Source organism: Triturus cristatus, chromosome 3_1, assembly GCF_964204655.1.
Source record: "Triturus cristatus chromosome 3_1, aTriCri1.1, whole genome shotgun sequence".
Taxonomy (NCBI): domain Eukaryota; kingdom Metazoa; phylum Chordata; class Amphibia; order Caudata; family Salamandridae; genus Triturus; species Triturus cristatus.
The window spans coordinates 10,673,274-10,688,681 of NC_140583.1; the positions used below are offsets into that span (position 1 = coordinate 10,673,274).

The following is a 15,408-nucleotide window of genomic DNA, read 5'->3' on the forward strand; positions in this document are numbered from 1 at the left end:
TTTAATGTCAGGCACCAAGTGGGAGCCTGCCTCCACCTCCTGTTTATTTTATTTATTTAATGCAATTTTATATAGTGCAGACTTCTCAAAGATGTCAGAGCGCTTCACAATCGAACCAAGACCATTACATGATGAAATTTAAAAACTTACACGTTACAAATACAAATGGGATCGATGAAAAAGTAAAATAAAACCATAGATGGCAGTCACACAAAAATCAAAAACACTATAGGATTCGGATCGTACAGGCAAAGATTACATATTTACAATGCTGTAGGAACTTTCTTGAGGGGAATGAAAGGGGATGCATTAATTCTGGAAGAGCCTTTGGAAGAGAAGAGATTTGAGGTCAGCTTTGAAGGTCCGGGTAGAGGTGGTGGGACGGACCAATGGCGGAAGTGAGCTCCAGATTCTCACCGCATTACCTGAGAAGGATTGAGCCATCGAACTTTCCCTTTTGATGGTGGGGGGCTCAAGCAGTCATTTTTCCGCATTACGTGAAGGTCTAGAGCCTTCAGAGATTTTGCGTTTATCTGCCAGGTATCGAGGGGAGGAAGTGTGCAGGGCTTTGTGGGTGGTCCCGCCAAGGTCTCAAGGGATCCTTCAATACCCCACTGAAGACCCTAGCATCCTACACGTCCCCCCTTCCGAGCAGTTATGTCTGAAGGAGTCCAGAGGGGCCACACAACAATGATCCCCCTTACCTCAAAGCGGTTCTGCCGGGAGGGTACATCGACTGCCGTCAAGTCGATCAAAGATTTGAACTGCGCGTTGGTGTGATCTCGGAGGAAAGTCAGCACCGGGACGACCCCGTCGGGGTGGATCATGACCTCCAGCTCATTGAAGCACGTCACCTAGAAGAAAGCAGCACAGAGGGTTGAGCCAGGATGAGGGTGCTATGTAGAACAGAACAGCGAAGCGCTCAGAACTGAGGGCTCGGAAGGGGGGCTATCCACACAAGGGGCCCTGCGGTCGCACAGCTTGGAGAAAAGGAAGGGCAAGAAAGACAGGGTTGTCTCCAGTAGTTTCCGATACATGGGACTTGTCTGCACGTCTTCAGGTCATGACTGCATTCAGAGGGAAGCCTGATCATTGTATGTCCTGAATGTCAACATCTGAAAGTGTGACGAGTGAGTGAAGTGGCTTAACACCGTGTCTGGAGCCAGCAGAGAGCAGCTGTTGTCCGACTGTGTAGCCATGTCAAGTCCACACCAAGTAAAGATCACAGTATGTGACAGGGAATATCTAAGGATGCCTTCTCTGGACCCTATCTACAGAGTTTGCCCGAGTGGTATTAAGAGGTGTGATGTAGCCTAGGGGGCTGTATGTCACTTAATAATGCATTACTTGCATTGGGACCCCATGGAAACTATAGACCCCTCTATCCTACATATGTCTCAACTCAGAGTCTCTAAGATTAAAAGACAGGGGGCCCTGGACATCTAACAGAGTGTAATCACAGCATGCACTGGGTCTTAAACACCAGCTGCTGTGCAACAATGGGCAAACAGCTTCCAATAAGAGCACCAAGGGGGGGGCGGGGGGGGGGGGGTGAAGTGTTGCATTCACGAGGCATAAACTCCAGCTGTTGGACCAATAGAGAGCTAAAGTCTTCTCATATATAACTAGCTGGGTTATCTCAGGGGTTCTAACCAATTATCGACAGGTGTCAACTGTCGCCTGGACTCTGCAGGACTGCATGGCAGCTGTGTGCTTCGGGGGTTCGGCTGAGAAGCAGATCTGCAAATTGTTCTGATTGAATACAAGAACTCCTGAGAGGAGGCAGGACTGCAGCCCTGAAGGTGGCATCGACGACGGAGGTGAGTTGGGGGCACGGACTGGATAGGATCAGGGTCTCCTGAGAGGAGGCAGGACTGCAGTCCTGAAGGTGGCATGGACGACGGAGGTGAGTTGGGGGCACTGACTGGATAGGATCAGGGTCTCCTGAGAGGAGGCAGGACTGCAGTCCTGAAGGTGGCATCAATGAAGGAGATTCGTTGGGTGAAGGATTAGGGTCTGTTGAGTACCTGCCTATGTGAAGATGTTTTGCTGGTTGTGGTGTTTAGTTTAACAGCCTTTTATGGGGATATGGGGGTGGGGCAGTTGCTATCATGTGATCACGTTCATGGTGGCTCTAATGCGAGACATGGGCATTCCACGTAGTTACGAGGGGTAAGCATGCAATTACTCACCGCTCTTTGAAGGGAACATCAGGTGAGTTGAGGTGACTGGTTGCAGGTCTTGCTGACATGTTAAAAGACATCTGAGGGCTCATATGTGTTGCTAATCTTCTTTGAACTAATTTTGTTTATTTCAATTTGGTGACTTTTCTTATTCTGGCAGTAACAAATACAGGTAGTTCAGTGAGTCATGGCACATACAACAAAATAATGTACAAATAATTGGCTCCAGGTGCTCTTGACTGAAGCGCCGGTGACAGGGCGTAGGGATCAGGTTTCCATTTCCTTCCAGACACCATGTGATTTCATGCGGTTTGTGGTGGGAAGGGCGCACATCTATGACAGATGGAAGGATCTTTATTTAGACTACTGCCGCAGCGCATCTAGGTGCCCTGAGCCGAGGTGCTGGCTTGACAGATACGAGAGTTCGTTTTCGTTTCTGAACAGCCTGTCATTTGATGTGGTTTGTGTATTTAAGAACTGTGCAGGAGAGTATCTATTTGTGATGGATGGGTGGGATGGGCTTTAGACATTTGTGGCGCTACTGGCTTTAGTAGCAGCACGAGGTTAACATTTATCTTGGATTATACGTATGGGCATTTCTGTGGTCTGCTATTTCTGCTGAGGGTGACTTTGGCTGTGGGTTTTTGGGTGGGGTTGGGTCAGGTGGAGAGGTGCTCTGTTATGAAAGACAGGAAGACGTAGAAAACAAAAAAGATATCTGTAACAAATATAGTGCATGGGACGGTTGCATGCATGTGAGGTTGATATGTGTTCTTAGAGACACGCAGTGGTAAAAGTGTAAGGTGCATGGGTTGCTCAGAGTGTGCTCCGCCCCTGGCACCAACAGTGAATAGTACTTGTGGGGTAATGTGATGCCCGGGCATGGTCCTTTTGCATGCCTGTGGAGTCTGTGAGTGAGGTGCCCTTAAAGGCATGCTTTGTCCACAGTTTAGGGTGTCGGTGGGTGGACAGTGTCAGAGGGTACTAAACCTCCGGGTACACAGTGCAAGCCGTGAACAATGTTCATACGTGAGTGTGATGCCCAAGGCACAGAGCCTTGGAAGCATGTGTAGTCAATGTATATAGTGCCTTGAGAGACACTCTGGCTGTAGTGTATGGTACCCTGTGTTGCATATGTACAGAGTCCATGGATGAATGGTTTGCTTGCAGCACGTACTGAACCCATGACTGCATGGAAGGGGTCTGATGTGTACAGAGCCCTCAAGAACATGTGGTTTATGCAGGAGAAGGGGCTCCTGCAGTATACGTTGTGATGGGGCATATGGTACCAATGTTCTGGGCCCATGGGTATCCGAGGTGCCCATCTATACATGTGATGCCAGTGTTTGGTAGGCCGGGCATGTAGTGCCTACAATGACGGGGGCCCACTGGAGTTCCTATAGTGCCACAGTGCACTGCACACACTGTATGTGATAATGAAAGTGGTGCCTACAACATCTGGCACCCATGGGTCTTCGATGTAAAGTCCTAGGGCATGTGCCTACCATGATAAATGGTTCACTTTGGTGCACGCTTTACAGACTGCAACTGACGCCTACAACATCCGGCACCCATGGGGTCTTGGGTGTAGAGTCTTGGGGAATGTGCCTACCATGATGTATGGCTCTGTTGTAGAGTCTTGGGGAATGTACCTACCATGATGTATGGCTCTGTTGCGTGCATGGTTAATAGACTACAGATGACATCACTACACTGTTTCCTGGCATTATGGGGATTAAAGATACTAACCGGGACATTGAGAATTCTGCTCATTGTCAATTCAATAGTAACAACACAAGTGAGCTGTAAAGTTATATTAAAAAAGGTTAGGGTTTTCAGCTTCCTTTAATGCCAAGGAGGGGTGGGGGGGATTCCACAGCTTGGCAGCACATAAAGAGAAAGCATACCCCAACATTTGGGTTTTCATTGCAAGTGCAACAGAGTGCACCCTAGGTTGCTCTTCGGTTGAAAATGCTTGAAAGGCTGGTGAAAGAAGGTGGATTGTTTACTGCACACAGCTTTTTAGGTCACACATGAGGGTTTCAATTAAATCTGCTTCTGAAGTGGAAGCCAATGTAGGGCTTGCTGTTTAGGGAGAGACGCTCATTAGATACCAGGCCAGCGAGAGCCCAGTTGCTGCTGTCTGTAGGCACTGGGATAGGCCAGCAAGGGCCCGGATTGCTGCTGTCTGAAGGCACTGGGATAGGCCAGCGAGAGCCCGGATTGCTGTCTGTAGGCACTGGGATAGGCCAGCGAGAGCCCGGATTGCTGTCTGTAGGCGCTGGAATGCTCTAGGGGCATCAGTGGGTGAAGGCTGCTCGCCTGTATGCGGTAGCTTGAAAGCATGAGGCGCATGATAAGGAAAAAGCTACTTACCAGCATGCATCTGTTCTTGGCATGTAGAGCTGCAGACCCACACACTTAGGATAGTAGATCGCCATCTGGTGTTGGGCTCGGATGCTTGCAGGTTGTTGTTGTCTTCGGAAGAAGTCTTTGGTCACGAGATAGGTGACTCCTCCCTTGGACTACAGTGCGCATGGGCATCCACTCCATCCTCAGATTGTTTTTCGCCATGATGGGAAATTATGGAGTTTGTAAAAATAAAGAAAGGATGTCCATGTGTAATGTCTAAGTAAGACGATGCTGGAACAGATACAGGTCCCGGGGAGGCGGGTGGGCGTGTGTGGCTCTGCAGCTCTACATGCCAAGAACAGATGCATACTGGTAAGTAGCATATTCCGTTCGAGGCATATGAGCTGCAGATCACACACTTAGGATAGACTATATAGCAGTGTCTCCCCTAGCGGTGGTCACCTGTATCAGTTGCAGCAGTTTGGAATAAAGTTTTAAGGACAGCCTGACCCACAGAAGCTTGTTGTTTCGCTTGCACGTCAACACAGTAGTGTTTAGTGAAGGTGTGTGTTGTAGACCATGTGGCTGCCTTACAAATATCTTCTAAGGGAATGTTTCCTAAGAATGCCATGGAAGCCCCTATATTGCGTGTGGAATGCGCTCTAGGGGGAACTGTTAGAGTGCGTTTAGCCTTGTGGTAGCATATTTGGATACATTTAACTATCCACCTGGCTATTCCGGATTTGGAAATGGGGTTGCCTTTATGTGGTGGAGAGAAAGCAACAAACAATTGTTTGGTTTTGCGAAAAGATTTGGTTCTATCAATGTAATAAAGCAGGGCTCTTTTAACGTCTAAGGTATGAAGAGCTCTTTCAGCTACAGAGTCTGGAGTTGGGAAGAACACTGGTAGCTCGACTGATTGGTTAAGATGGAACGGAGAAATGACTTTTGGTAGGAATTTAGGATTTGTTCTAAGAACCACTTTGTTACGGTGTAGCTGTAGGAATGGTTCTTGTATGGTTAAAGCCTGGATCTCACTTACCCTTCTAAGGAATGTGATAGCAATAAGGAACGCTACTTTCCATGTAAGGAACTGTAGTTCGCATTTATGCAGAGGTTCAAATGGGGGACCCATGAGCCTTGTGAGAACAATTTTTAGATTCCACACTGGAGAGGGTGGTAATCTGGGAGGTATAATCCTTTTAAGACCTTCCATGAAGGCTTTGATTGCTGGTACTCTAAATAATGACAAGTGTTGTCGATTTTGTAAGTAGGCCGCTAATGCTGCTAGGTGGAGACATATGGATGAGTACGCTAAATTACATCTTTGCAAGTGTAGTAAGTAGCAAATGATGTTCTGGATGGATGCATCCAGTGGGCGTATATCATTGTTAGTGCAGTAAATGGCAAATCTTTTCCATTTTGTAGCGTAGCAGGCTCTAGTAGTAGGCCGTCTGGCCTCTTTTATAATATTCATGCAGTCTGGTGGTAGGTTGAGGTAACCGAACTCTAGGACTTCAAGAGCCAGATCGCTAGGTTCAGTTGATGTGGATCTGGGTGTCTGATGTCTCCATGGTTCTGGGTTAATAAGGACGGGGAGAGGCGCAGTTTTTGGTGTGGAACTAGAGAGAGTTCCAGCAGTGTTGTGAACCAGGGTTGACGCGCCCATGTGGGAGCTATTAGTATCAGCTTGAGAGACTGTTGCCTGAGTTTGCGTACCACGAATGGAATGAGTGGAAGAGGCGGAAAAGCGTACGTAAATCTGCCTGACCAGTTCATCCATATTGCATTGCCCTTTGAACGTGGGTCGGGAAACCTGGTGGCGAAGGTTGGGCATATTACGTTTTCGTGTGTGGCGAACAGGTCTATGTCTGGTTGGCCCCATTTTAGGAAGAATGGGAGTAGGACTTGTGGGTGTAATTCCCATTCGTGGATCTGTTGAGTTTGTCGACTCAACAGGTCAGCAATCTGATAGTGAACTCCTGGAAGGTGTTCTGCAAGTAGGTATATTTTCTGGGGAATGGCCCATCTCCAAATGTTCTGTGCGAGCTGGGACAGCTGGAGAGAATGTGTGCCTCCCTGTTTTTGTATGTAATACATGGCTGTCATGTTGTCCGTCCGGATGAGGACAGTTTTGTTCTGGAGATGTATTTGGAATGATTTTAGTGCTAGGAACACTGCTAGCAGAACCAGGTAATTGATATGGAGCCCTTTCTGTTGAGTGGTCCATGTGCCCTGAGTGGTGTGTGTTAGGAGACGGGCTCCCCATCCTGTGAGAGATGCGTCGGTTGTCAGCACTATTTGTGGAAGAGGCTCTAAGAACGGCCGCCCTTTGGACAGGTTTGTGGTGTTCCACCATTTTAGAGAGCGATGTGAGCGGCTGTCCACCAACACCAGATCTGACAGTTGTCCGTGAGCCTGATTCCACTGACGCGCTAGACATTCTTGCAAGGGACGCATTTGAAGTCTTGCATAAGGCACAATGAAGATGCATGACGCCATCATGCCTATGAGTTGCATGAACACTCTTGCTGGAAGAGAGTGCTGGGTTTGAAATTTTGCGATCAGAGCTTGTATATTGGCTATCCTGGCTGGGCTGGGATATGCTAGTGCTTTGGAGGTATTTATGGTGGCTCCCAGATATTGATGTATGTGGGAGGGTTGGAGATGAGATTTGGGATAGTTTATTGTGAATCCCAAGTTGTGTAAGATTTGAATAGTTTGGTGAGTGTGTAGGATGCATTTGTTGAATGAATTGGCTTTTATGAGCCAATCGTCTAGATATGGGAAGACATGAATTTGTTGTCTCCTGAGATGCGCTGCTACTACTGCTAGGCATTTGGTGAATACTCTGGGCGCAGTTACCCCAAATGGAAGGACTGTAAACTGACAGTGTTGTCCGTCCACCACAAATCTTAGATACTTCCTGTGAGCAGGATGCATGGGGATGTGAAAATAGGCGTCCTTGAGGTCTAATGTGGCAAGGAAATCGCCTTGTAGTAGTAGTGGGAGTACTTGTTGAAGAGTGATTATATGGAAATGATCTGAGTTTATGTACTGATTTAGGAGTCTTAGGTCCAGTATTGGTCTGAGCGTCTCGTCCTTTTTGGGGATTAGGAAGTACAGTGAGTATACCCCTGTACCCTGATGTTGTAAGGGAACTGGTTCTATTGCGTGTTTTTGAAGCAATGAGAGAACCTCTTGTTTGAGGAGCGTAAGATGGTCTGGTGACATGGAACACTGCTTGGGTGGTATGTGTGGGGGGGGTAGTGGTGAGTTCCAGGCAGTAACCATACTGGATCATTTGTCTTACCCACTTGTCTGTTGTGATGGAGTTCCAGACAGGTAGGAACTGTTTGAGTCTTCCCCCGACTGGAGTGGAATGGTCTGGGGGGAGTGGAGTAAAGTCACTGTTTTGTGGCGGGAGAGGTACGAGTGTTGGTGCTGCCTCGACCTCGTCCCTTGGTGTTGTTTCCTCTATATCCTCCTCTAAAATATCCTCTACTGGGGGATGTTTGTGTAGAGAGTTTGAAGGTAGAGGAGGTGTCTACTCCAGTGTTTTTGGAGGCTCCTCTGTAGAAGGAGCGTCGAAAGGAGCCACGTGGTTGTGGAGACTGCAATGCTCCCATGGATTTGGCAGTCTCTGTGTCTTTCTTCATTTTTTCAAGTGCAGTATCTACTGCTGGTCCAAACAATTGTTCTTGATTAAATGGTTGGCTGAGTATAGTAGTTTGTACTTCTGGCTTAAATCCTGAAATGCGTAGCCATGCATGGCGTCTAAGGAGTACACTTGTGTTTATTGCCCTAGAGGCAGTGTCTGCGGCGTCAAGTGCACATTTAATTGAGGCATTTGAGATAAGTTTTCCCTCTTGTATAAGGTCATTTGCCTGGGCCTTGTATTGGTCTGGTAGGTGTTGTATCAGATCTTCTAACTGATCATAGTGAGCCCTATCATAGCGTGCTAATAGGGCTTGGGTGTTGGCGATACGCCAATGATTAACGGCTTGTGATGCTACTCTTTTGCCCGATGCCTCTAATAGTTTGGATTCCTTGTCGGGAGGCGGTGTATCTCCCGTAGTTTGGGAGTTGGCGCGTTTCCTTGCGTTGGAAACGACCAGAGAATCCAGAGGGAGCTGCCCTTTGATGCAACAAGGATCTTCTGGGGCAGGTCTATATTTTTTCTCAATTCTTGGGTTGAGTACCCTGGCCCGTACAGGGTCTTTAAATACTTCTGTGGCGTGTTTTATGACCCCTTTAATCATGGGTAAAATTTGAACCGACTTCTGAGACTGTTCAAAAGTGTCTAAGAGGAAGTCTTCCTCGGGTGCATCGGAGTGCATGGTGACGCCATGATAAAGTGCTGCTCTGTGTACTAGTTGTCCAAACCCCAGGTGGTCATCTGGAGGTGATGGTTTGGAGGGATATGGTGTAGGGTCAGGCATATCTGGTAGAGGGTATGCCCAGTCGTCCAGTGGTACGGTATCTGGATTTGTGAACGGATTATTAAGATCATCAGGATCACCCGGATCACCCCCTCCCCCTAGGTCATCATCATCATCCTGTGGGGGTGGTGTATGTGATGGAGATGGTAGGGGTAAGGGTGGTGTAGGCAGTGGGGGTGGGGTAGGAGGTGGTACAGGAGAGGAAGGAGGAATTGGTGATGTTGCCGAGTCCTCCTTCTTTATAGGAACTGGGGCAGGTGTTGTATCCGGTTTCCGTTTCCTACAAGGTACAGCAGTGACATGTCCAGTTTTTGGATTAATATAGATCCTTTTTTGTGTTGGATCTGGGTGGAAAAGTTCTTGGTCTTCAGGAACAGACTTTGGCGCCGATTTTTTCGGTTCCTATTGAGGTTTTGGGTGATCGGTAAAGTCTTTGGCTTTAGGAGTTGTATTATAGTCCTTAGCCGGTGGTTTCGGTGCCGATGAAGGTTTCGGTGCCGATGAAGGTTTCGGTGCCGATGAAGGTTTCGGTGCCGAAGTTGAGTCTTTGAGCTTGGGAGCTTTCGGTGCCGGTTTGTCTATGGGCCTCGGTGTTTTCGGTGCCGAAGGCGCTGGAGCCAGTTTCGGTGTCGAGAGGTCTTGTGTCTTCGGTGCCGATGGCACAATGATATGTGGTTTGCTTGGGCCCGAGCCACTGGAAGGCTTGTGTTTCTTCTGAGCCGAGCCCGAAGGCGGGGCTTCTGAAGGGTGTTTTCGGTCTCGACTGGGGCCAGCTGGCGAAGTCTTGACCAATGCCTTTGGTTTTGGAGGGGTTGGGGTAGGGGCAGTGGAACTCACGCGTTGCCCCAGAGTAATGGGGTCGCCTGAGTCGTCTGCTTCTGAGTTAATTTGAAGTTCCTCGGAATCTTCTTCCGGGACATCGGGACCCTCATCGAAGATGTTTTCTGGTTCCGGGGCTGGGCTGTGTGCCATGATATGGCGTCGAGCTCTTCGATCCCGAATGGTATTTTTGGATCGAAATGTGGAGCAGGCTGGACAGCTGGACTCGTTGTGTTCCGGCGACAGGCACAGGTTGCAGACCTTATGATGGTCACTGTGTGGGAATTTTGCTCCACACTGGGGGCATTTTTTAAACGGTGTTCTTTCCATGAGCCGAAAGGCCACACGGCGCGGATGGGTCCAATCGCCCGCGTCGACGTCCGGAATTGGTCCGATGAATTCGATGTCGAGTGAAGTTGCCTCGATGTAGTTTTGTAAAAGTTTTTCGCTTCGAAAGCTTGTTTTTGAAGTTTTCTACCGGAGTGGAAAAGTTACATCCGAACCCAATGGCGGAAAAAAACAATCTGAGGATGGAGTGGATGCCCATGCGCACTGTAGTCCAAGGGAGGAGTCACCTATCTCGTGACCAAAGACTTCTTCCGAAGACAACAACAACCTGCAAGCATCCGAGCCCAACACCAGATGGCGATCTATCCTAAGTGTGTGATCTGCAGCTCATATGCCTCGAACCCACTGTTCCTGTGGTACCAACAGTTGTGTGATAGCCACTAACTTTATCAGAAGCTGTGGTGCACACATACTTCAGATGCACAAGACATGGAGTGCACGGATGCATGTGGTACCCATAACGTATAGTGTCACTCGTGTAAATGATGTGCTTAAAACGTATGGGACCCTTGTGCCTGTAGTGCCCATGGCGTGATACCCTTCTCATCAGATGCTGTGGGTCCCATGGGGTGATACCCTTCTCATTAGATGCTGTGGTGCTCATGGTGTAATACCATTCTCGTCAGATGCTGTAGTGCCCATGGGGTGATACCCTTCTCATCAGATGCTGTGGTGCCCATGGGGTGATACCCTTCTCATTAGATTTATTATTTATTTATAAATTTATAAAGCGCCTGGTGACCCGGAGGCATCCCCGCGCTAGATGTTGTGCCCATTGTGTGATACCCTTCTCGTCACATGCTGTGGTGCCCATGGGGTGATACCCTTCTCGTCAGATCCAGTGGTGCACACATAATTCAGATGGACAAGACATGAAGAGTACAAGGATGCCTGTGGTACCCATAACGTATGGTGTCGCTCCTTTAAATGATGTGCTTGAAACGTATGGGACCCTTGTGCCTGTAGTGCCCATGGGGTGATACCCTTCTCGTTAGATGCTGTGGTACCCATGGGGTGATACCCTTCTCATCAGATGCTGTGATATTCATGGGGTGATACCCTTCTCATCAGATGATGTGGTGCCCATGGGGTGATACCCTGCTCATTAGATGTTGTGCCCATGGTGTGATACCCTTCTCATTAGATGTTGTGGTGCCCATGGGCTTATAACCTTCTCATAAGATGTTGTGGTGCCCATGGGGTGATAACCTACTTGTTAGATGCTGTGGTGCCCATGGGGTGATACCCTTCTCATCCGATGCTGTGGTGCCCATGGGGTGATACCCTTTTCATCAGATGTTGCAATGTTCATGGTGTGATACCCTTCTCATTAGATGTTGTGGTGCCCATGGGGTGATACACTTTTCATCAGATGTTGCAATGTTCATGGTGTGATACCCTTCTCATTAGATGTTGTGGTGCTCATGATGTGATACCCTTCTCATCAGATGTTGTAGTGCCCATGGGGGGATACCCTTCACATTAGATGCTTGTGGTGCCTATGGGGGGATGCCCTTCTCATTAGAAGCTGTGGTGACCATGGTGTAATAACCTTCTCATTAGATGCTGTGGTGCAGATGGGGCGATACCCTTCTCATTAGATGCTGTGGTGCCCATGGTGTGACACCCTTCACATTAGATGATGTGGTGCCCATGGTGTGATACCCTTCTCATCAGATGCTGTGGTGCCCATGGGGTGATACCCTTCTCATCAGATGTTGTGGTGCCCATGGGGCGATACCCTTCTCATTAGATGCTGTGGTGACCATGGCGTGATACCCTTCACAGTAGATGATGTGGTGCCCATGGTGTGATACCCTTCTCATTAGATGCTTGTGGTGCCCATGGTGTAATACCCTTTTCATTAGATGCTGTGGTGCTCATGGGGTGATACCCTTCTCATCAGATGCCTTGGTGCACACATTCTTCAGATACACAAGACATGGAGGGTGCACGGATGCATGTGGTACCCATAATGTATGGTGTCGCTCGTGTAAATGGCGTGCTTGAAACGTATGGGACCCTTGTGCCTGTAGTGCCCATGGGTTGATACCCTTCTCGTTAGATGATGTGGTGCCCATGGGGTGATACCCTTCTCATCAGATGCTGTGGTGCCCATGTGGTGATACCCTTCTCGTCAGATGCTGTGGTGTCCATGGGGTGATACCCTTCTCATCAGATGCTGTGGTGCCCATGGGGTGATACCCTTCTCGTCAAATGCTGTGGTGCCCATAGGGTGATACCCTTCCTGTCAGATGCTGTGGTGCCAATGGGGTGATACCCTTCCCGTCAGATGCTGTGGTGCCCATGGGGGGGGATACCCTTTGTCAGATGCTGTGGTGCCCATGGGGTGATACCCTTCTCTTTAGATGGTGTGGTACCCATGGGTTGATACCCTTTTCATTAGATGCTGTGGTGCCCATGGGGGGATACCCTTCTGATTAGATGCGTGTGGTGCCCATGGTGTGATATCCTTCTCAGATGCTGTGGTGCTCATGGGGCGATACCCTTCTCATCAGATACCTTGATGCACACATACTTCAGATACACAAGACATGGATTGCACGGATGCATGTGGTACCCATAATGTATTGTGTCGCTTGTGTCAATGGCGTGCTTGAAATGTATGGGACCCTTGTGCCTGTAGTGCCCATCGGATGATACCCTTCTCGTTAGATGCTGTGATGCCCTTCTCATCAGATCCTGTGGGGCTCATGGGGTGATACCCTTCTCGTCACATGCTATGGTGCCCATGGGTTGATACCCTTCTCGTCAGATGCTGTTGTGCCCATGGGGTGATACCCTTCTCATCAGATGCTGTGGTGCCCATGGGGCGATACCCTTCTCATTAGATTTATTATTTATTTATAAATTTATAAAGCGCCTGGTGACCCGGAGGCATCCCCGCGCTAGATGTTGTGCCCATTGTGTGATACCCTTCTCGTCACATGCTGTGGTGCCCATGGGGTGATACCCTTCTCGTCAGATCCAGTGGTGCACACATAATTCAGATGGACAAGACATGAAGAGTACAAGGATGCCTGTGGTACCCATAACGTATGGTGTCGCTCCTTTAAATGATGTGCTTGAAACGTATGGGACCCTTGTGCCTGTAGTGCCCATGGGGTGATACCCTTCTCGTTAGATGCTGTGGTACCCATGGGGTGATACCCTTCTCATCAGATGCTGTGATATTCATGGGGTGATACCCTTCTCATCAGATGATGTGGTGCCCATGGGGTGATACCCTGCTCATTAGATGTTGTGCCCATGGTGTGATACCCTTCTCATTAGATGTTGTGGTGCCCATGGGCTTATAACCTTCTCATAAGATGTTGTGGTGCCCATGGGGTGATAACCTACTTGTTAGATGCTGTGGTGCCCATGGGGTGATACCCTTCTCATCCGATGCTGTGGTGCCCATGGGGTGATACCCTTTTCATCAGATGTTGCAATGTTCATGGTGTGATACCCTTCTCATTAGATGTTGTGGTGCCCATGGGGTGATACACTTTTCATCAGATGTTGCAATGTTCATGGTGTGATACCCTTCTCATTAGATGTTGTGGTGCCCATGATGTGATACCCTTCTCATCAGATGTTGTAGTGCCCATGGGGGGATACCCTTCACATTAGATGCTTGTGGTGCCTATGGGGGGATGCCCTTCTCATTAGAAGCTGTGGTGACCATGGTGTAATAACCTTCTCATTAGATGCTGTGGTGCAGATGGGGCGATACCCTTCTCATTAGATGCTGTGGTGCCCATGGTGTGACACCCTTCACATTAGATGATGTGGTGCCCATGGTGTGATACCCTTCTCATCAGATGCTGTGGTGCCCATGGGGTGATACCCTTCTCATCAGATGTTGTGGTGCCCATGGGGCGATACCCTTCTCATTAGATGCTGTGGTGACCATGGCGTGATACCCTTCACAGTAGATGATGTGGTGCCCATGGTGTGATACCCTTCTCATTAGATGCTTGTGGTGCCCATGGTGTAATACCCTTTTCATTAGATGCTGTGGTGCTCATGGGGTGATACCCTTCTCATCAGATGCCTTGGTGCACACATTCTTCAGATACACAAGACATGGAGGGTGCACGGATGCATGTGGTACCCATAATGTATGGTGTCGCTCGTGTAAATGGCGTGCTTGAAACGTATGGGACCCTTGTGCCTGTAGTGCCCATGGGTTGATACCCTTCTCGTTAGATGATGTGGTGCCCATGGGGTGATACCCTTCTCATCAGATGCTGTGGTGCCCATGTGGTGATACCCTTCTCGTCAGATGCTGTGGTGTCCATGGGGTGATACCCTTCTCATCAGATGCTGTGGTGCCCATGGGGTGATACCCTTCTCGTCAAATGCTGTGGTGCCCATGGGGTGATACCCTTCTCGTCAAATGCTGTGGTGCCCATAGGGTGATACCCTTCCTGTCAGATGCTGTGGTGCCAATGGGGTGATACCCTTCCCGTCAGATGCTGTGGTGCCCATGGGGGGGGATACCCTTTGTCAGATGCTGTGGTGCCCATGGGGTGATACCCTTCTCTTTAGATGGTGTGGTACCCATGGGTTGATACCCTTTTCATTAGATGCTGTGGTGCCCATGGGGGGATACCCTTCTGATTAGATGCGTGTGGTGCCCATGGTGTGATATCCTTCTCAGATGCTGTGGTGCTCATGGGGCGATACCCTTCTCATCAGATACCTTGATGCACACATACTTCAGATACACAAGACATGGATTGCACGGATGCATGTGGTACCCATAATGTATTGTGTCGCTTGTGTCAATGGCGTGCTTGAAATGTATGGGACCCTTGTGCCTGTAGTGCCCATCGGATGATACCCTTCTCGTTAGATGCTGTGATGCCCTTCTCATCAGATCCTGTGGGGCTCATGGGGTGATACCCTTCTCGTCACATGCTATGGTGCCCATGGGTTGATACCCTTCTCGTCAGATGCTGTTGTGCCCATGGGGTGATACCCTTCTCGGCAGATGCCTTGGTGCACACATACTTCAGATGCACAAGACATGAACAGTGCACAGTTGCCTGTGGTACCCATAACGTATGGTGTCGCTCGTGTAAATGACGTGCTTGAAACGTATGAGACCCTTGTGCCTGTAGTGCCCATGGGGTGAAACCCTTCTCGTTAGATGCTGTGGTGCCCATGGGGGGGGGGATACCCTTCTCATTAGATGCTGTGGTGCCCATGGTGTGATACACTTCTCATTAGATGCGTGTGGTGCCCATGGTGTG

At 49.0% G+C, this 15,408-nt stretch overlaps 1 protein-coding gene across 1 annotated transcript in view; it reads right to left on the reverse strand.

The window, feature by feature from the left end:
- NDUFS3 (NADH:ubiquinone oxidoreductase core subunit S3) overlaps window positions 1-15,408 on the reverse strand; it is a 143,388-nt gene that overhangs the window by 62,638 nt on the left and 65,342 nt on the right. The window contains exon 4 of the mRNA XM_085646531.1: window positions 705-854. Coding sequence (XP_085502657.1) covers window positions 705-854 — 150 coding nt within the window. The remainder of the gene's footprint in view (window positions 1-704; window positions 855-15,408) is intronic.